The 21,005-nt window shown below is 38.8% G+C and overlaps 1 protein-coding gene across 1 annotated transcript in view; it reads right to left on the bottom strand.

Moving 5' to 3' along the window:
• Window positions 1-21,005, bottom strand: part of fstl4 (follistatin-like 4) — a 208,942-nt gene that overhangs the window by 64,590 nt on the left and 123,347 nt on the right. Inside the window, exons 5-6 of the mRNA XM_084940729.1 lie at window positions 10,797-10,987; window positions 8,168-8,288 (exon numbers count right to left, since the gene is read on the bottom strand). Coding sequence (XP_084796855.1) covers window positions 8,168-8,288; window positions 10,797-10,987 — 312 coding nt within the window. The remainder of the gene's footprint in view (window positions 1-8,167; window positions 8,289-10,796; window positions 10,988-21,005) is intronic.

Genomic DNA, 21,005 nt, shown 5'->3' on the forward strand with positions numbered 1-21,005 from the left:
AAAGTTAATTTAAAAAGTGTGAGTGCTGTGAAGTTTTATTTACTTATTTTTTCTTGTGTGAATACCTCAGTATTCCTGTTGCTTTATGTACACGTTTTATATAATTCCTACATAGCTTTTCTATATATTTTGTAAACTAAAATGATCCAGATAATCCATTTTAGTGCTGCTATTCCTTATGGTAAACTCGTGGCTCCAACTCCATATTGAACACTGTGGCACAACAATAGTATTGACCTTCTCCAATAAATCTGTATTTAAAGAGTAGAGAAATGATGGCAAATAACAGATCCTACCTGGATGATATGTAATATACTGCTTGCTTGCTCATTTATTTAATTATTTGGCGATTGCGATAGGAAAACAAGAGAACGTGAATATCACAAGGAGTAAAAGACAAGTCTATCACACTTCATCAACTGCAGGTAAACAACCCTCCAGTAACTCTAAAACCACTCCATCAAAGTCAAAGTTACATTTTACTTACAGGTACAACAATCAGTGTTTTTATCAAAGCACTGCACAGACAGTTTTTATGTCAAGTCTGGCAGATGTTTACAAAGCATGAATGTCTCAGTTGAGAATTTCACTGAAGAGTGCTTCACAGTGCCTCAGATGCTGTGCACATTAAGTGTATTTATAATACCATAAAATAAACTGATGGCCCACTGCCTCTAGTTATCCATGGGGGACATCACTCACGTATTATTATTTTTGTGTTTAGATGCACACAGTGTGCTGTTTTTGTATAAAGGAGCCTCAACAGACTCCATCAGAATATTCTTTTATGTTTCACTGTTGCCTTTCCCTCGGTTCATCTATTCGTCTCTGGTATGTGCTTAAGATGTCCACCTGTGTGCAGCGTTTGCACCTGGGGATAATGCAGTCCTGTATCTCACACCGCACACGTTTAATCCTTAATTGTTGATCGTGCGCAGGGTTCAAATTGCTTACTTTACTCTACCTTCCTCTGGCTTTATGTTTCTCTCTGCTTGTTTCCTCTTTGACTTTATGTTTCCCCTCCTCTCTCCTCCTTTCCTCCTGGGAATTAGCTGCAGTGGGTAAGTGTTGCACTAAATAAATGACTTGGAGATTAAACAGACAACCACAGTTGCCATGGCAACTAACTGGGCATCTCTCACTATTGTATTCGGAACACTGCTGGATGACCACTGGCTGTAAAGACTGTGGGTCTCTCGGTGTATATGAAATGCATATTTACATGTGGTTATGTGAATGCCTATGGTTATGGGTTAGCAGTATTAAATATAGTGTTATTATAGTGATATAGTTTTATATAAATATACTATTAAATATAACTGGGATAAATGTATTTTAACATGTGCAGCAGCAGTGATTTGAAAGATCCAAGTAACGTGCTACAACTAAGGCCCACAAGATGCTATCCCCCACAAACACCCACTCAGCCAGCCACCCACACCCAAACACATGCACACACCTCCACCCCGTCTAGTCATACTTTGTGTGTCTTTTAGCATTTCACTTTTGGACTATCTTGGATCTAATTAAGATGCAAGCTGCTACTGATGCAAAGTTAAGCCACAGCAATCTTCAAAATAGATCTCTCTCAGTGCAACACATAAAAAGTAGAACCAAAATCTCAACTGTCTCTTACCTATTACTGCAACTACCTGACACTGGGTAATTACCCAGAAATAGAAACGGCACTTGAAAGTCACCAAAAAGGCCCTTATACACACTGGCAATTAGCTTTAAAGGTTCACTGAGCAGTAACGAGGTATCAGACACTGGCCAGGAGAAATGAAAGGAAATGAAAGGAAAGGAAATAACAAAAGTGTAGGTATCCTTTAAGACCCCTCTGAGAGAATGTATAACCCAGGCAAGTAAAAAAATAAAACTTAACATTGCATTTGAACCTTGATCTTTCACGAAGCCTAACTGCACACGTCTGTTGCCAAAATCTATCCAAAAAGTAAGTGAACAGAAAACGGGGATGGAAAATGCAGTTTAAGTGTAAATGCACCAAAAGAAAGTGTAAAAAAATAAATAAAATCCTGTGTGGGATTTGATCTGCAGTCTCTTGTGCAAGTGGTGACTGACTTACACCTCCACCAGGCCCCTAAAGTCCTAATATGAATGTTTTTGCTCTTTAAAATTGGAAACACTTAACCTTGTGTCCATGGACACGAATCGAACTTCCCTCAGACTCCATGACAGGTGTTGTGCACAAAAAAAGGGGAAAATCATGTCCAGGAACACGAATCAATAGATTACATTTCACGATTATTTCACTAACTGCTACAAGGCTGCAATGTGAACTAGGTAAGAGGAATTTGTAAGTAGAACTGAAGTGGAGAAGGACATGGTGCAAACAAAATGGCCAAAAACACAATAAAAAGCAGAGGAAAGACTGATGTAATTTTGCATGTGTGGGTGCTGAAGACTATTCCAAGACCTTCACTTCAAAGTCACTTTGCTGTTGACAGCTTAGCTGGAGGTCGCTCACTCACACGGCTGTCAGAGAACAACAGGCTCACCATGTAAAACTGACATCCGATCTCAGCAAGATCATTTGTGCAGATTAAGAGCAAACTCGAGTAGCACAAAAGATCAAACCTTGACAGGAGCTACACGAAGATTTTATCTTGCAACACGGACATCCCTTAAAGCTTTTTTGTCCATGTAATCTGTAAGCGTGATAGCATGGAACCCAAGCTCAGCAGGAAACATCTGAAAGCATCTACCCAGAGGCGTGGATAATACACATCATATAGAAACAAACTCCCTACTCAGGGATGATGAAATACAAATTATAGTCTATGTTAATTTTGGTCTTTGAATACCTACATATGTGTGAATGAATCATATGTTTACAGTCTGGTTTTCTCACCTTGGTGCTTTGGCAACTGTCTTGATGACCACCTTTGCTCCTTGATAATCATCATATGTCATTATTATAACATTTTACTGACTGCAAAATGTATTGATTCAGCTGAAAATGAACAGATTAAATAAAGAATCTGATAACCTTGAGATACATGAAACTCTGTTCTTATTCAGCCGTGTTGAGATGTGTTAGGTTTAATTAAACTCTTGGGGTTAACCTCCCTTTCACATTTGCTGCGCTAACATTAAATCATTTTTTTCGTTATCTATCTACCTACCTACCTACCTACCTACCTATCTATCTATCTAATGCAAGCTTCACACAAAGTGGGATACAAACACAATGCCATGGGTCATTTTTCAGGGCTTTGCCATTTTATAAATGAATACAGATAAATTCATACATCACCCTTTATGGGGGTCACACATATTTCACATGTGCAATTCATCAAAATACACCTGCTGAGGTTGTACAAAGTTCCTTCTTCAACCTATTAACCTGCATTTATTTAGCAAGGCTGTTCTAAGTCTCTTACATATTCAATTGCAACCAAATCATTTTCTTACCTCTGTTTTCACTTTCTCTTATTTGTCCCAGCGGCGACAAAGAGGAGCTTTCTCCCCCTTTGTCTCTCCTTTTTCACCAGTACCACTTTCCACTATCGTTCCTCCACTAGCCTTCTCAGAATAGCCAATTCCCCATATGATGCTCTCTCCCCTCCCTTCTTTTTTATGCCATCCTCCTCTTTCTCACTCTCTTTTTACCTCTCTGTCTCAACTTCTCTCCTTTGATTAATTAGTCAGAGCCGCTGAGTGGCCCTGCCAGTGCAGCCCAGCATCACAGCATAATTCCACTCTTAGTTGGCGTCACGGAAAACAAATACTCACAGTTGAGTAAATGCTTAGAGGGAAAGAACTGCATGTGGGAGAAACATGGAGAAGCAATATGAACCACAGAAAACCAACCTGGACCTAATTAGAAGATTTCCAGCTGTGTACTTTTGCAAATAAAAAAAAAAAAAAAATGGAACCAGTGGTTCGTTGCACTGTCCCTCCATGACTAATGGCTCTGTAAATATACAGTTACATGACCTTCAGCTTCGGCAACCTTGGCATGCACTACATACCAACATGCCTCCAGCATTTTCTATTGTAAAGAAAACCAAAAAAAACAAACGAACAGAAAAAGCAAGATGAAGTTTAGGCTACTCCTCTGATTAGGTACAATATAGTCACAAACCTCTGAGATATCAGTGTCAGCACTTCTCATATTTTCTTTTAAAACATCTTGCTGTCTTTCTGCTGCTGCATTGCTGTTTCCTTCACACATTGCATCACTTTCCTATCAGTCCTCTGGTCCACTCCTGTTGTTTTCTTGATGATTGAGAGTCAGTCATGAAGACTTAAAATAAACAAACAGCTGAAAAAGGAGCAGAGGCACGTTCCCGTCCATTACTGTTTATCTTTCTCTGCTGTTTGAATGCTCTTCTGTGCACAGACTGAAGGACCTCCAAAATTCCTGCTTTTTAAGTTTTCATCTATTAACGCAAATTCAAATTGGAGGATTGTCATGATATTCTGAGAGTTTCAGCTTTAAATAACACAGCCTTTGATGAAAAAAATACTAGATATATTTATTATTAATAATTATTATTACGCAATTCACAAAGGTTGCACTATATTGTAAATTTCTAAAATGAATAGGAACGTAGAGAATCCACACGTTATCATATCACACTAGTGTGTTCTACATTTCAGTTAAAAAGCATGCAGTTTACTGACTCCATGTACGACATAACCTATACTGAAAACCACAATAGCTTGAAATGGCACAATTAAAATTGCAGCATAGATATCCCAGTCTCCACATTTGCAAAAGGTTACTCGCCATAATGCGCATGCAGTCCACGTATCACCCCAGGGCAGCTCTATATACTACACATGTATCCTCACAGGAGCTCTGACCTTGTGCGTCCACATATATTACATCTGCAGGCTACAGATATCTCTCAATAAGCCTGCTCACTTAGCAGTTTCAATTCTAATGCACTGTGTTGTCTTTTACCGAACATTTAGGTAATGTGAATCACCTTGGCACGCGCATCACTGGCACAGTCCACGAGGCACGTTCCTGCACATTTATTATTGTGTAACTACAGTGGTTTTAATTTGGACACAAAGGTCACGTGTACAAGCAACCGACTCCTACAGAATGTTGACACTGTAATAAATGTTGGGAAACAGAACCCTGTTGAAACCCTAAACCATTAGGAGGCTACAGAGCTCATTTAAAGCCATTATGCTGTTATCTCTGTCCCGCAATATGCTCTATGGGAAAGAGAATGTTGATTATTCAGTAAAGCAGAACAAGAGGTCATTCTTTTTCTGGCTCTTCTGAGCAAAACCTCTGAATTAATGGTGTGAACTGCAAAATAAGCAATAAAAGAGAAAAAACAACAACAACTTTGCACTGAAATACCAACTTGAGTAGCTTTTTACCATAAAATGGCAAAAATATCAATCTTATATTTTTTAAAGCATTTCTTTTTATTAAACACATTAGAGGTTCCTTCTATAATGATATACCTCTAGCTATTTGGTTACTTAACTTTTTTTTTGGTACCTTCAAACACATTTTGAAGGTACCATGAGTAATGTGCAAATTGTAAGTGATTTCAGAGAAAAGCAATGGGTATCTTGACCAGCGCTGGTCATTGTTCTGTCAAATGTCCATGCACAGGCAACTGAAATTAACGGGACATGGACACAATAATCAAGAAGACAAAAACTGCAGATTCTAGTGACAGAGTAAAGCTAGCTTCCACACAATGCAGTAAATTACAGGATAGATTCAAAGATGAAGTGCTTATGAGACAGACCACTTTCACTTCGGTATGTTTTAATATATATCTAGTTTTGGATTTCACTGCTTGCTCTTAAAATTTCACAACTTGCAGATACAAAAAACATTTTTCATTTATCTATCTTTGTTAACTTTACGAATCAAACTGAGTTATTGTGGTTCAGCATTAATGTAAAATTAATAAATAGTCAACTGTAGTATGTTCGTGAATGATTAAACACCTGGTTTACAAGAAACTGCTGATCAGTCACAGTGTCTATCTCAACAGACTAAAGACTGAAAATTCACAAATGTTGCAGGCTGACTGCTTATTTGGGGCAAAATATAAGCTATTCATCATTTTTGTATTCGAAACTGTTAAATGACCTATGTTAAATCTGTGCAGGTGACAACCACTGGAAATACTGGAAATACTGGAAAGTGCGGTTGTCCCTAATTGCGTTTTCTGCCTACCTGAGTTCTCTGTTTGTATCTTTTGCTGCCTTTTCACATGATGCACCTCAGTAGGTTTTGCCCCATGTTTGTGCTGTTTGGATAAGAGCACTATCTGTGATACAAATATAGATGTGATTGCTGCTTCTCATTTCTGACAACGCATCAGTAAATCTAATCAGTGTTATTCTTTGATTTTAATTCTAAATCTATGCCCTTGGAGACAAAAATAGGTGTTTAAGTGGGATCCACTTAACACAGGACGCAGTGACAGTTAAGAAAAGTAAAAAATAGGTCAAAAAGAACCCTGCTGGGATTGTAAAAAGGTAGAGTACAAGGGTAAAATCAATAAGAATGTAATCATCTAAGGAGTATTAGCAAAGCACATATTGCCCTCTATTCAATTTGTGGTGGAAAAAAAAAAGATTTATCTGACAGCAGGACAGAGCTTTGAATGGTGATTTACTTGCTTGGTTTATACATTAAATAAGGCAAAGGCAACACGGAGGGGCAAAATAATAAAAATAATAGAAAAACACACTGTGTTTCATAAGAGAACAAGTTCAGAGACTGTGGGAATAACAGTGAAGCTCGAGTTGGCTTCTTGGAAAATGGCCAAAGGGTTGTGATTTTTACATCAAAGCTACAGAATAGAAGAAAAGCACCAACAGAGAGAACCATGAAAACCAAAGAAAGACTCCTGAATATGCCTTCTAACCTAGTGCTTTGAGGGATATGATCCCCAAAACATGACTAAGGCTTGTATTTAAAATGTTCGCCCTGAGATCAAGCATTTGGCTGCATGGAAGAAAATCAATGCGGGGAAAAAACCCTTCTCACATCATTTAGGTTAATTTTTCATTTTTCCAAGCTTGCGTCCATATTGTAAATGCCCACCCTGTTAAACACACCTGTGATTCCTGGCTTTTTGGTTTCCCACACTACCCACCAATGAGACCTCGGACTGCATCGTAGAAACACACACATACACAAACATGCAACAACACACAATTTAACACCATCAACATTATCCAGAACACCAGATGTGCCACTCAAACATAATTGCTCCCCCTCGGTGTTGCCTTTCTGCAGCCCAACACTTAACCTTGAGTGTCATCTGATCAATAGCTTGTGTTATTGGTCCCTGCCCACTTCTTCAGCCGCTTGTCAAACATAAAATGCATTGACTAACCTGGCCTGAAATGCTGCAGGCAAACCTGTAGGTAGATAAATACCATGCAATGGCTTTTCGCTGCCCATCTGGAAGGTGAAAGGACTGTAACCAAATAATAGCAGGATGACTTCCACTTAAACCAGTCATTAAGGGGCTAAATTAATGGTGGAGCTTAATGGACCCGCACAAGCCAAAGGTAAAGCTTTGGAAATGGCCACCTGCCATAACTAGCTGCTGGATTCATCAGCTTTATTACCATTTTGCAGCATAGTTCAATACAGTTTGAACTTACATGCAAGATAAGACAATGATCAAATTAGATAGCGAGTTTGAGAACAAGATTTGCAGCAGGTTGCCTCTGTGTCTAGCAATTTTCATGCTGGTGCTATAGCAACATTAGTGACGGAGTTGTGATTTTTGGTCCTAATAAAGTGGAACCTGCATGCTCTCAGCTGCCACTCAGCCTAAACCCCAAAGGCTCTTCCAGATGATTCCAGGTGCAATTATCAATTTATCTGTTCCAGGAAATCTTTTATCCTCAGAACTGCTGTGGAGAGGCTGATTGAATTGTGATGTTGTGAAATTCTAAAATGTACCAACAGTAAGTACGTCACCCGTACCTTACACATATTTTTTGTGCCATCTTTTTTAACAAATAAATGCCTTATGTGGCTCATTTTATGTATGCATCTATTGGAAAAGTGCACATTTCTATACTTTCAACTGTTTAGATTACAAAATGCTATACGTTAGTATTATATGTACATATTTTAACAGATTAACTGTGTATTTTTTGTAAGGGGAAAAAAAAAGGATAGAAAAATATTTACGGAAAGCTGTGTAGAACTCGTGGAGGCTGAGATGGCCATCGTTGTTGTAGTCGTCATAGCGTAGCAGGTCTTGCATGGTGCACTCCAGCAGGCTGTCCTCCAGGTGCTCTTTCATGGAGATCTAACACATATACACACACAACACAGAACACATCCATTCAGTCATCAAAAGGAAACATCTAGAGGAATATGAGGAAAAATACACAGGTGCCATAGTCCTACATCTTATTATAGGCTTTATTTATTGTTTCTCTCTTGCCTCCATCTTTTTATGATCCTAAGCTATGTGTAGTAAGAAAGAACCACATTATTCATACTCAGAAGGAAAGATACTATACAAATTGAACTTTTCTGTATCACTTTAATAGCCTAGTTTCAAATACTGAAGGGGAAAATCACAGAATCCTCTATTTAATTAAAACAATACTTTTTACATTCACTGGTTATTACTTTTATAAAAGTGATATATTAGTGATTAAACCTCTAATAGAGCCTTTTTTATGATAATTCTATTTTGACTTTGCTGTGCTATGAGGAGTGAAATTGCTACTTTTTTCTGTATTAAAAAAAAAAACAGCACTGTTCAGCTGTCTCTCATCATAATTAAATACCAAATGTACTATATACTAGAGAATCAGACTCACAACTCCTGAGTGTACTTCCATTCTCATTAAAGGTAGTGGATTAAATATGTAATCCGTCATGTTAGTGTTATACTGATTGCCTTTCCTTTTTAAGAGTATCTGGTCCTGCTACTCTTGCATACTGCACCTGACTTAATTCAAAGATGTTCCCCTGGGAAGACTCACCACTCTCACATCCATTCGCTGTCATTTATGAGTCCTCTTTTGCAGTAGTAGCAGTACTTCACTCTCAGGGGAACCATCTTTGAGTGGGTGATGTTTAGCAGTTTTTAGGAAGTTAAACAAAAAACTCAGCCTTGCTTATTCTGTTAAAGTTGTTTCTTCTCTAGAAATAAGAGAATAAAAATACTTTTCAGTGTAACTCTATATTTATCAAATGCTGGCCCATGCTAGAAAGCTAGACTGCTTATGTAGCATTTATGGAGGACACCTCACCTAATCTTTTTAGTTAGTGCCAATATTTATGTGCTTAGAATTTATTATAACAGCAACAACAAAAACGCTTGGACAGTAAATTCTGGAAATTGAATCCTTATGTGGTTATTCTATTTATTTATTTAGTTATTTTGGCTTTATTTTTCTAAAATCTGTGAGCTGAGACCCTTGTAAAAGAAGAGCAAGTCAATATTTGATTTAATATATCAAGGTACAGTTTGATAGAATAATAATAATAATAATAATAATAATAATAATAATAATAATACATTTCCTGTAAAATATGTTTTTAGGTCAAAATCTAATGGGAAAAAAGTAAACTGCTATTCCAAGCTATTCCAGCTTAGCATTTATCTTCAGCTGATTTTATATGGTTCTGGACATGTCACATGGCATAATAATGGATATACCAAACTTTTTTTTTTTTCATGAGCCAGCCTGCAGCTGACTGCAGTCATGTTTTTCCTGTCACAGATAACTCTGTCCTTAGGCATTTGAATTAAATATTTCAAACCTAAGGACAGGATTTTACCCTCCAAGACCATCTGTGACAATAGACAGATCCAAAACTGGAGACAGTCTGGAGGGATGACTGGGATTCATCTTTGATTCTTAAAAGCATTATCTCTGCAAAAGTGAATTTATGAATTCCTCAGGATGTGAGTGTCCAATCTAAAGATTTCATGTGGACATATATCAGCATTAATAATTCCCTCAATACAGATCTGTCACAAAAGGCAGAAGTCACTGAAATTCTAAACTTGGACAACACTCTGGTTGCAATATAAAGCCACAGTGAGATAACATGAGAATAATTACTGAAGTCTAAAGAGCTTGGAAAGAGCTGAAGCACTTTTGAGAATTCATTTCAACCCATACTGAGTTTATATTCCTTTGGCATCATGCAACCTTTGTCTTTGGATGCCCACATAATAATAAAGAGCAACAGCAAATTTAAAATGCACATATAAACATCTGTTCCTGCTCCAGTCTGATGTCAACTATGGCTAACATGGTTTACTGCATATTGGCACAATGGCAGTCACTGATATCATAGAAATGGCTAGGTGGAGTCTAATTAACACACATCTCTGATGCCCAATTCAAGATACCAGATGACACTGATTTAATTGAGTCAAATATCAATGCCAAATTTTTCCCATCAGCCCCGGGCGGAAAGACAGCCTTTCTTATTGTTAAACAAGATGACTAAATGTTCCAGCCACTCTCACTTATAACTTGATCACACTGTCTTGATCATTGGTGTAGATAAAGATAAAAATGTGGTTGACTAATTCCCCACTGTAAGCAATACAGGCTTCTATTTAAAGGATCACATTATATATAATTTAATAGAATTTTTAAAAAATAACCGTTATTTTAAAAAAGTCTTTTTTTTTAAGAAAAATCTGCCAGCATTTTCTTTTTGTAAATTTGCACAGTGATACATTTAAACTGGAAACACTTGTTGGAGACAAGTCCACAAACAAAACACACCCAGCCATTTATCTCTTCTTTCACGCAGCTGTGTTGATTAACTTGACACTCACCTTTTCCAGTTCATCACTGATCAGTCGGCCATCCTGGTTCACATCCAGGTATTTAAACATGGTGTCTACCAGCGCTCTCTTCTCCTCCATGTCTCTCTGCTGATTTTGCTCTCCAGCCTTAAGCGCTTTCGGTTGCATATCCAGCAGCATGCTCTTCAGCTTGTTGTACTCTGACATGGTGCATGCATTGCCTAGAAGAACGAACACAAACATGGGGGAGAAAAAAAGACATTTGATTAACCTCAATTGCACAAGCTGAAACCTTTGGATTGTAGCTTCAAATTGGATTTAATGTGTTTGTGTGTTTCCGAGTGGGAGGAGAGGAAAGGAAGGCAAATGGGACAGATAATGTGTCTGTTTGTACATCCGTACATGTGTCCTTGAGTGTTTACTCATTTAAAAAAATATTCGTTTTTTGTTTGCATAATTTGTCTGACAGCTTTTCTGTGCAGGGGTCCAACTAATTACAAGTAATCCTTGAATCCAAGTGAAAACAATAGGTACACATTCCCATTTAGACCCTCTCAAGCTTCTTGTACTGCTTTTCTAAGGGATTAAAGCTCATGCTTTAAACCAGGCCTTTTTTTAATTCTCAGCAAGGTTCTGTTTAATGATGATGTGCAGCAAAAACTTACAAACCACAAAGAAATCATGCAACCTGTGTTTATTCGTCTGGTGTGGGAAACATATGGAGTAAAGAACAGACAAAAAATAAGATCATGTTGTTATTTTGCTATTTTTGTGACCCTCCTTTGGTTGTGTATCACATGACTTTGTCTGTTGGCAGTATGCTATGAGAAGGTAAGGTCAAGTAAGGGCTACTTGCAAGTCAGAAGCACAGTAAAAAAAGTTTTAAAATTTTTATATAAGTAAATCTGAATATGACATCCATCCCCAGTTATTGCAGAGCAGGAGATCCCCTTCTGAGAGTATATAGAGATGGATCTCACTGCCTAATGTCCTCCGACAACTCAACAGCCACGAATGCTAACAAATGCAAAATTAAGGGACATGATGGGCTTAATAGACTCAGAAGTTTATTCCCAGCGTCTCCTTTTGATGTCAAACCCACAGCAGGGCATAGCACTGCCAAAGCATGTCTACATTTGTTAGCCCAGCTGTCACTGCAGCAAAGTTAACACGGGTTCGACTGGGCTAAAGGGAAAAGCACAGTGTTCTGCAGTGTTAAAGTGCATATTAAAGAAGAGCATATTTCTATTTGTATGAATACAAAATGAAGGTTTCTGTTGTCAATGAAGTCTCTTCTGCAAGAGAAAGAGAAAGGCTTTCTTTTTTATTTAGTGAAGAAAAACAGAAAAAAGCTTAACATAACATAATATAATACCTGAACCTGAAAACTGATTAAGGATGAATGACTGTAACACATGACTAAACATGGTAGTAAATAAACCTCAGTCAAGCTTGAGTATACATTTGGGAATGTTTGCTCTTGTGGCTCTTGATGTCCAGTGCATCATAAAAAATTTTTAAAAGATAATTTGAAGCTTGTTGGAACAACAGTTTGGGGGTCATTCCTGCTTTGATGAATTGCGTACTGGAGCTAGTGATAACATATGAAGTTATGAAACTGGAACTTGAGGTTACTGTGGCCTCTAATTTGTAGTACTCAATTCTGTTAATCAAGCACATCTATCAAGCAGTCACTCTTGGTGGCGGAGGTCAGTTTGAAAAACAGTAAGTTATAGAAAATAATCAAACCAATAAATCTCAGTTATCTCCTGTTTATTTCTGGAAGGACCGCGTCATGCGTCGCACATAAAACTGGCAAAGATGAAGCCAGAGAAACACACGCACACCCTTAAGGCTGGTGATCCTCCTACTTATTACAAACCAAAGACTCGCACAGCTGTACAAAAAAAAGAAAGACAATGCACACTCTTCTCTGCATGCAGGCAGTCAAGTCAAGGTCTTGGGTAAATCCCTGTTCAATGTTATTCCTTCAAGGGGAATGAGGCGTGAGATGGCTCAGACATGAGGGATCATCACCTAACTGTCATTCTTATCCCTGTGCTGGAAGGACAGAAATAAATTAACATACACATCCCCCACCAAGCTGATTTACATCTTGTCATATACAGTAAGAACAATCCTATCTTTGCTCAGACTTATTGTGGTCCCCTAAGTACATATACAGGGAGAAACAAAAGTATTAAACAATATTATTTCTGCTGCTGCACATGTTAAAAAGATTGAGTGTTATATTAGATTTTGTGCCAGTGCTTCTTAACTGAAAGATGATAATTAAATTCTGATTATTTTAAAGAACTAATAAGAACTATAAATACACCTTTGATACATGGAGAGAAAATGAATGTTACACCCGAAGTAAACTTGAATGCTGGAGTGAATCGTGCTCCCTTTCTTTGGTGTAGTGAGCGTCCTTTGATTCAGCCTTTCCCCTTCTGCTGAGCACAGCAGCTGCAGCTGTGGCAGAGAAATATCTGTCTGTATTACAGTGCATCCACCCCTGACTCTAACACTGTTTTATTGTTCTAGAGGGACCAGGACTCTCTTTATTGCCCATTTGAAATGTTAGCTGCTTAAGTGAGTGATCCGAAGCTGCTCGCACCATGGACGCTCAATGTCCCGGAGACGGAGCTACTCTCCACTGTTCACAGCATCCTCCAAGCGCTTACTTTATAAATGTCAAGCAGGGGAAAACAAACAGAGAGACAAAGAGCCAAGGAAGAAATTCTCTTTCAAAAGGGAATTTGAAAGCGCTGCATTAGAGGACAAAATGTCATGGATATTTAAAGATGTGATAACTCTAAAAGGCACAAAAAAACAGATTATTCATAAAATGTGATGGAAGGGGGCAGCAAGAGAGTGTAACAAAACACAGTATTGTTAAAAGAAATCTTGAGTCACCACTTATTTCCTTTTGTAAGGAAAATTGGAAATAGGTGCAATGATTTACTGAAATATGGAAACATGGAAATACAGTAAGAAGAAACTGGAACGTCAATGTGACCACAGCCATCATCACCTTTATTCTTTAACACAGCCTAAATTCTCATAGGCAAGCTTTCCTTTAGTTTTGTTAAATGGTCTTCAGGAATAGTTCTTCAGACTTCATGAAGGACATTCAGAGCTCCTTGTTGGATGTTAGCTGCCTTTAGTTCTGCTCTCTGAAGATGATTCGTAAGATGAACGTTCAGGTCTGGGCTCTGGGGAGGCCAATCCATGAATGACAGTGTCCCACAGTGTCTCTTTCTATCCAAGAACGCTATTACTGCTCTGGCAGTGTGTTTGAAATCCTCGACATAGTGAAATATGAAGCTGTTCCCAATCATACATTTTCCAGTGTTGTAGATGGATCAAAATCTGAATAGTTTTCAGGATTTATATTTCCATTAGTTTTGACAAGATCCCAACGCCAAAGGCTGAAATTCAGCACCAATCCATGACATAGCCTCCACTGTGTTTTACAGTAGATACTGATATGATGATACTGTAGATACTGTTGTACCTCTCTTCTGACCTCCTCCGTACATATTGAATATTTGAACCAAAAAAACTCAAATTTGGATTAATCCCTCCATAAAACTTGTTGTCACTGATTTCCGGTCCAGTTGTTTTATTGTTGTTTCCCTTTCTTAAAAATGGCTTGGTGGCAGTCGCGCTTCAACTTAGACCATTTCTGATGAGGTTTCACCAGACAGACCAAGTCATATGGCCAGCTGCATCTCTTCCTGTTTCGTCGCCCACTTCCAGCTTCCTCATTTTTAAAATGACACTCTATACACCTTGTGGACAGTGGTGGAAAAATGTGTTTTCAACTATTTTATCCCTGTCAAACGTTGGCATTTTTCATCGATTCAATTAAAGAAATTAGGATAAAAATGTTGGGGTTTTTTTGTTCAGTTTTTTAAGAGAAGCTGCTAGTAACAAAGTGACTAAAGATACAGTTTAAAAGTGGTCCTCTGCTAAGAACAAGGAAACTAAAATGAACTAAACATTGTTCTGAAAATGATCATGTACAAGGACTGGACTGAAAATTTGTGAAAAGGCAGCCAGAGTCCAAAGAAAAACTTGAGAGAGCCTGGAGAACTATTGCTCAAAAGCACTTAAAACAAACAAACAAACAAACAAAACCCAATCTGGCACCTTAAAGGCAAAATAAAGAAATAAGGTGTGGCTCATTTCAAGACTTTTGTACAGTACTGCATTTCAGTACAACGTTTCAGTACAATGCTTTTCATTGTATAGGTTTCCTAAGGAAACTTAATGACTTTCTCAGAAAAGTCACTATATAATTTGCAACTGCATTTGTTGGTCTTCTGCATTTTTCTCTTAATTTTCAATTACTTAAGTATTTTGAAAGCTTTGTAGAAGCACTTTGCTTGTAATTACACAAACACAATACAACAGTATGTCTGTGAAGGTTCTCAGTCATCCAGGTCATCGTAGTCAAAGGAGCTTGCAAAGAAAAGCGTCTGGACTTCTTTAAGTTTACTTGAAGACGTTTCACCTCTCATCCGAGAAGCTTCTTCAGTTCTAAGGTCAAATGGTGGAGAGTCCCAGATATAAACCTAGTGGGAGTATCCCCCCACAGAGGGACAAAAGGACCCCCTGATGATCTTCTAATCGCCTGAGCCAAGGTGTGAAACTGGGTGTGGGTCCCAATCAGCCAGAGTTTCGGGTGTGTTCATTGTGAAACCTGGCCCCACCTTATCATGCGAATTCCTGAGGTCAGATGGCCCAGGATGTGAGTGGGCGTTAAGGCGTCTGGGAAGGGATCTCAAAACTGGATTATAGATGGCAGAGAGTTGGTGTCGTAAACCCCCGCCTCTGTTCAAAGATGGTCGCTCACAGTGGACATAGATGGCTTCTTTCACTCCTCTTTCAAACCATCTGTCCTCTCTGTCCAAAATGTGAACATTGGCATCCTCGAAAGAGTGTCCTTTATCCTTAAGATGCAGATGGACTGCTGAGTCTTGTCCTGTGGAGGTGGCTCTTCTGTGTTGTGCCATGCGCTTGTGAAGTGGCTGTTTGGTCTCTCCAATGTAGAGGTCTGGGCATTCCTCGCTGCACTGTACAGCATACACCACATTGTTAAGTCTGTGTTTTGGCGTTTTGTCTTTCGGGTGAACCAGTTTTTGTCTGAGCGTGTTGCTGGGTCTGAAATGCACCGGGATGTCATGCTTGGAGAAAACTCTCCTAAGTTTTTCTGATACACCGGCTACATAGGGGATGACAATACAACAGTATATCACATTTGAAGGAATTACAATTAGAAGAATCAGGCTTTCTTGCGGTCTTCATTTTATAAAAAGAAGAAAACTCTTGAAATACAAATTGAGCCCATAAATGCCATGAAAGCTTATACAATTCTTAAGTGCTGAGCATCTCAGGCATCAGAACTGAGTCATTGCTGGTCTGCTGTCAAGAGTTGCTTGACAAAACATTTTGTGTAGAATTCCAGTTGAGAAATTAAAATGGTCCAAAGCAGTCCTAAAACTGAGTGCAATTCAGATGTACATTAATCAAAGAAACCAAAAAATTACTCCTGTTCTCATTGGATGAGTTCTTGGCTTTGGCTGAAAGGCAGCGGGAGGGAGGGAGGGGAAATCCAAGACATCAATCCTTCTGATGATGAAACCTCCCTACAATGCCCTCCAGGATGTAAAACTGCTCTGTGTTAAATTTATGTCTGCCTGACCTCCTCTGGGTGAAATGATGGGATTATTTACTGCCATGCCGTCTGTGTGCTGCTAATATGCAATAGTGATGGACCTCCCTTCCAGATAATTATGGGTATGATGGACACTCTTTGCTCCTGAGGGCAGAAAGGTCTACGAGAGCAGAGCCAATCTCAGAGGGGGTGACACAAGTCATAGGAGAGTCTCATATTGCATAATCGCTGTTGGCAGCTGTTTAAATCGGCTTAGTGTGAGCTCCGTAGTCTGTCTAGAATTTCTTCTGTGACAGTTCTACACTTAAACTCTTAAACCTTTAACATTCTCCATTTTAATGAGTATCAAACAGTATTTTTAATATTTAATTTTTTTTTAATTTAAATTTACTGTATTTTTCCTCTTTTTTATGACCAACACTGTGGTCACCAATACTGTGAAAAAATATTTTCTTCCTTCTTGCTTTCTTAGTCCCCCCCCCCATATCTGTCATACTTAGATGCTTCAGATCAGTGGTCCCCAACCTTTTTTGCACTACAGACTGTTTTATGTCTGACAATATTTTCATGGACTGGACTTTACAGTGTCGTGGATAAATACACCAAAATAAAACCAGTACTGGTGTCAAAAAAGAAGATTTATTCATAACACACGGAAAAAGACCCAGTAAAACCAGAGTTAACGCTAAAAACGATTTAAAAAATAACGATAAAAACCCTGAAAACCATAAATGTCACCCGAGCCTCAACTCTTGCGGCCTGGTACCAAACAGCTCAAGGACCGGTATCAGTCCATGACCCAGGGGTTGGGGACCGCTGCTTCAGATCATTAAAACAAACTCAATATTAGATGAAGATAACTTGTGTAAATACAAAACTTACTTGGCCATATTCAAAAAAGTACTCCAAAACCTAATAACTCATTGTGACACTCTTGGCAGCAAGAATTTCAATCAGGCATTTGTGAAAACTGGCTTTCACATCACTGTGGAGGAATTTTGGCCCAGTCTTTTTTGCAGAACTGTTTTAATTAAGCCAAATTGGAGGGTTTTCGAGAACGAACAGCCTATTTAAGGTCATGTCAAAGCATGTCATTTCGATTCATGTCTGGATTATTTATTCATATGTGCATTTTTTTGACACATTCAGAGGTGGACTTGCTGGTCTGGTTCCAATCATTGCCCTGCTTGAGCTTCAGGATATGAACTGATGGCGGACACTGTCGAGTTCCTGAAGCAGCCACAGGCCATCACTACCAACACCATATTTAACTTGTATGATGCTCTTTTTATGAAATGCTTTGTTAGTGTCATCCAAGACGCAATGGGACTCAAACGTTCTAAAAATGTTTATCTCTTCAGTCCACAAATTATTTTCCCAAAAGTTTGGGAATCATCAAGATGTTTTTTGGCAAATCTGAGACAAGCCTTTGTGTTCTTTTTGGTCACCCTGAAACCCTCCCATGGATCCCATTTTAAAATAAAACTCCTTCAGTATGAAATCATGGCACAACACCAGTAATTATTCGGCAGCAGCTCCCGCTGCATCTATCTAGATACAACAGCAGGAGGAGTTACAGGAGGTGCAGGGAATTTGCAGCAACCTGGGTCAATAGCAACACAGCAGCATGAATGATCAACAGAGTAAGAGTGTGAGCTGTCAAGTTATGAAGACCTCACTGTCTGTTTGAATACGATTAGGGACTGGAGGAGTGAGCTGATAGCATCAGCTGTAGGCTGTCACAGCTCACCATGAATCACATACCACGGATCTTGTTGATTTGAGAATTAATATCCCATATGGGACTGTTCTTGAGAAGTTATTGACAGCGTGAGCAGTAATCCAGTATCAAATCAGTAAAAAGCGATGATTTAATATTTAAAGTCCTTCCTACATTTCTTAGCTAATACATAACTTGCAGTGATTTAAAGTGATGCCTCTAGATTTCCTGAGTACGGGGAAGCTGTCAGTTTGCCTCACCATACATTTAGCAGAGTGGATCAGTGTGTGTGCTCAGGAAGTCTTATCAGAGCCTGTGCAGCTTGGCACCTACTAAATGAGAAACCCATTGCAACACCAAAGTTATTGGCGAAGCGGTAAAGGAGAAATAGTACAGTAGCATTCAGTCCCTGCCTGCCTGTCTGTCTGCAAGCCTGTCAACAGGAACTGGCTTCTCAAACTGCACATCAGCATTATACACACCAGCTCTATATCACTTACCAACCACCACCCAGCCCCCTCCACCACGGTATGACTAACAGGCACATGCAAAGTTCAGTATACGGGTCCAACAACCGTCGCCCCGTTGGTTTTGTTTTGTTGCGAAACACGTAAAAGCGTAGGAAAGTAATTGTTCTCATTATTGCTTTTCTTGCTGCTTTTATTTTAATAATTAGTGTTTAGAAAAAGCCCGCTGAGTCCCCGTTAAAGTGCAGCAGCAGGTACGGCTTTATTGTTATTTTCTTTCTGAAATCAAGGTTGTGAGACAATTCTCAATCTGTACTAATTAGTCAATTAACAAAGTGAAGTGCATAGAGGTGCTTTTTTATTTAGATATGCGGGTTGTTTGTTTTTATGATTTTTCAGTTATTGTGTTGATGGAAATATTAATGTGGATACACAAATTCTTTACTAATGACTTTGGTTGTTTTGTTAGATAGCGTGGAATTCATAAGGCTTCATACTGAATGCTGCATATTGTTCACAATGGCAGCAGCTGCTGAGAGAGTTAGTTTTAAAGCAGCAGAGAGCTAACAGCTGAATCATCATGAGTGAAATAATAGAACAACCCTTATTATGATAACTCTGACTCTTCTTTCATGACTTTCATCCATTCTGTGCCTTGGGTAAGACTGGAAACTCAGAGATCATTTAGTGTCTTCATAGTCTACAAGTGGTAGGATTTAATTTTCTTTTAAATGAGTCACTCCTTGCAGAAAGGGGGAAAAAGTTGCTTGACATGGATGTATTTGAATAAGCAACAACGTTAGTGAGGATTTTCCATCCCAAGCAGACTCAGTTAACAGTTTTCCTTTTACTATTTGTGTGTGTGTGTGATTATGTCGCTGTAACGATATGTGTTTTGTTTTTTAGGGGCCACCTGAGCAAATGGTTGGATAAACACCAAAACTGTCATCACAGTTTCCACTGTGATTTCCTGATCAACTTTGACCCAATTTGGGGTCAGATTTCTCCTTTTGTATTTGCATGAATGTGCAAAAGCAAAAAGGCAGCAAAGTGAGTGGAAGATTTATTTTGGCACTCTACTAACAATATACAGTAACTACAGGTGAAGCCAGTCAATAATGATGACCACAATTTATCAAGAGCAGTGTTAATTATCTGATCACAAGTAAAGAGATTTAATGAGCGAGTCTGTAATCTACTAATAAAAACAAGTCATTATAGTCACAGGTTTCTCTACAAAAACACTCAGATAGGTGTGAGGCAGCTGAATACCTTTGGATTTGCAAAATTTGTAATGGTAACTTTTCAGAATTAATAACAGGTAACAATTAGACATGTTGGAGTGCTCAATAAGTACTTTACTGTATGTTTTCCTGCTTTGGAGATTGACTATAAGCTGCCTATAACTTAACTGACAAGAATATTTCTATACGTAATTATCATGTAACACATAGAGAACAACTAAACCAAACAGTTTGTTTAGTACACAGTCAACAGCAACAGCACAAAGAAAATTCACATCCTCAATGGCACAGAGAGACTATAAATACAGTTGCACTTACACCCTCAGTCCTAGCGGGGCGGATTTAGTCCACGAAAATAATTACCAAGCCCTTGCTCATGCTAATAGACTGCGACTAGGAACAAGCTTAGGCGTTGATTACATTTTTACCATCCATCCTCCTCTATCCCCCACACCTGCAGTGTAAATTACAGTAATCTCAAGCCCTTTCATAGCCCTTGCTGAGGCCTGCAAGCTGCTGCCTGATGATCCCATGAGTATACAGATTTTAAATTGCCTGAATGAGGGGGGGACCGGAGGAAATGGCTGCCTGTGGGTATATGTGGCCCAAGTGAACCCCACTGACAACAGACAACCCTGAACTAACATTACTCTCCCCAAATACTGCAGTGACCTTGAGGCGAGAGTTTTTACGATCTAGACTGAATGAAAGAAAAAGTGGGAGGTAGAAAGTTGAAAGCTGCTAAGTAAACAAACTCTTGGTTCTCAAGATCTCCATTACTGTTTTATGACTACATTTAAGTTGTAGAGAAGAAAGTGGAAGTAGTTCCTGTGTGTGTGTCCTCTATACATGCTAATGATTAGAATCTTGATTTTTAATCTTAAGGCTCTCTAAGGCTACGTCCACACTAGCCCGTATAAATTTGAAAACTGCGTTTTCGTCTGAAAACGCTCCACGTCCACACTATCGTTTTCAGTCGTTTTCACAGAGTTGTGCATCCACATTGAAACGGCCGAAAACGCTTACGATCCAGTACTGCGCATGCGTGAAAGGCAAGACGATTTGACCTGCATCATTTCTGTCTGCCGTTTATTTACTTTCCGGCTCATTGAAACATCGCGG

The sequence above is a fragment of the Perissodus microlepis genome, chromosome 10 (genome assembly GCF_051167445.1).
Source record: "Perissodus microlepis isolate ML-2025 ecotype Zambia chromosome 10, ASM5116744v1, whole genome shotgun sequence".
Taxonomy (NCBI): domain Eukaryota; kingdom Metazoa; phylum Chordata; class Actinopteri; order Cichliformes; family Cichlidae; genus Perissodus; species Perissodus microlepis.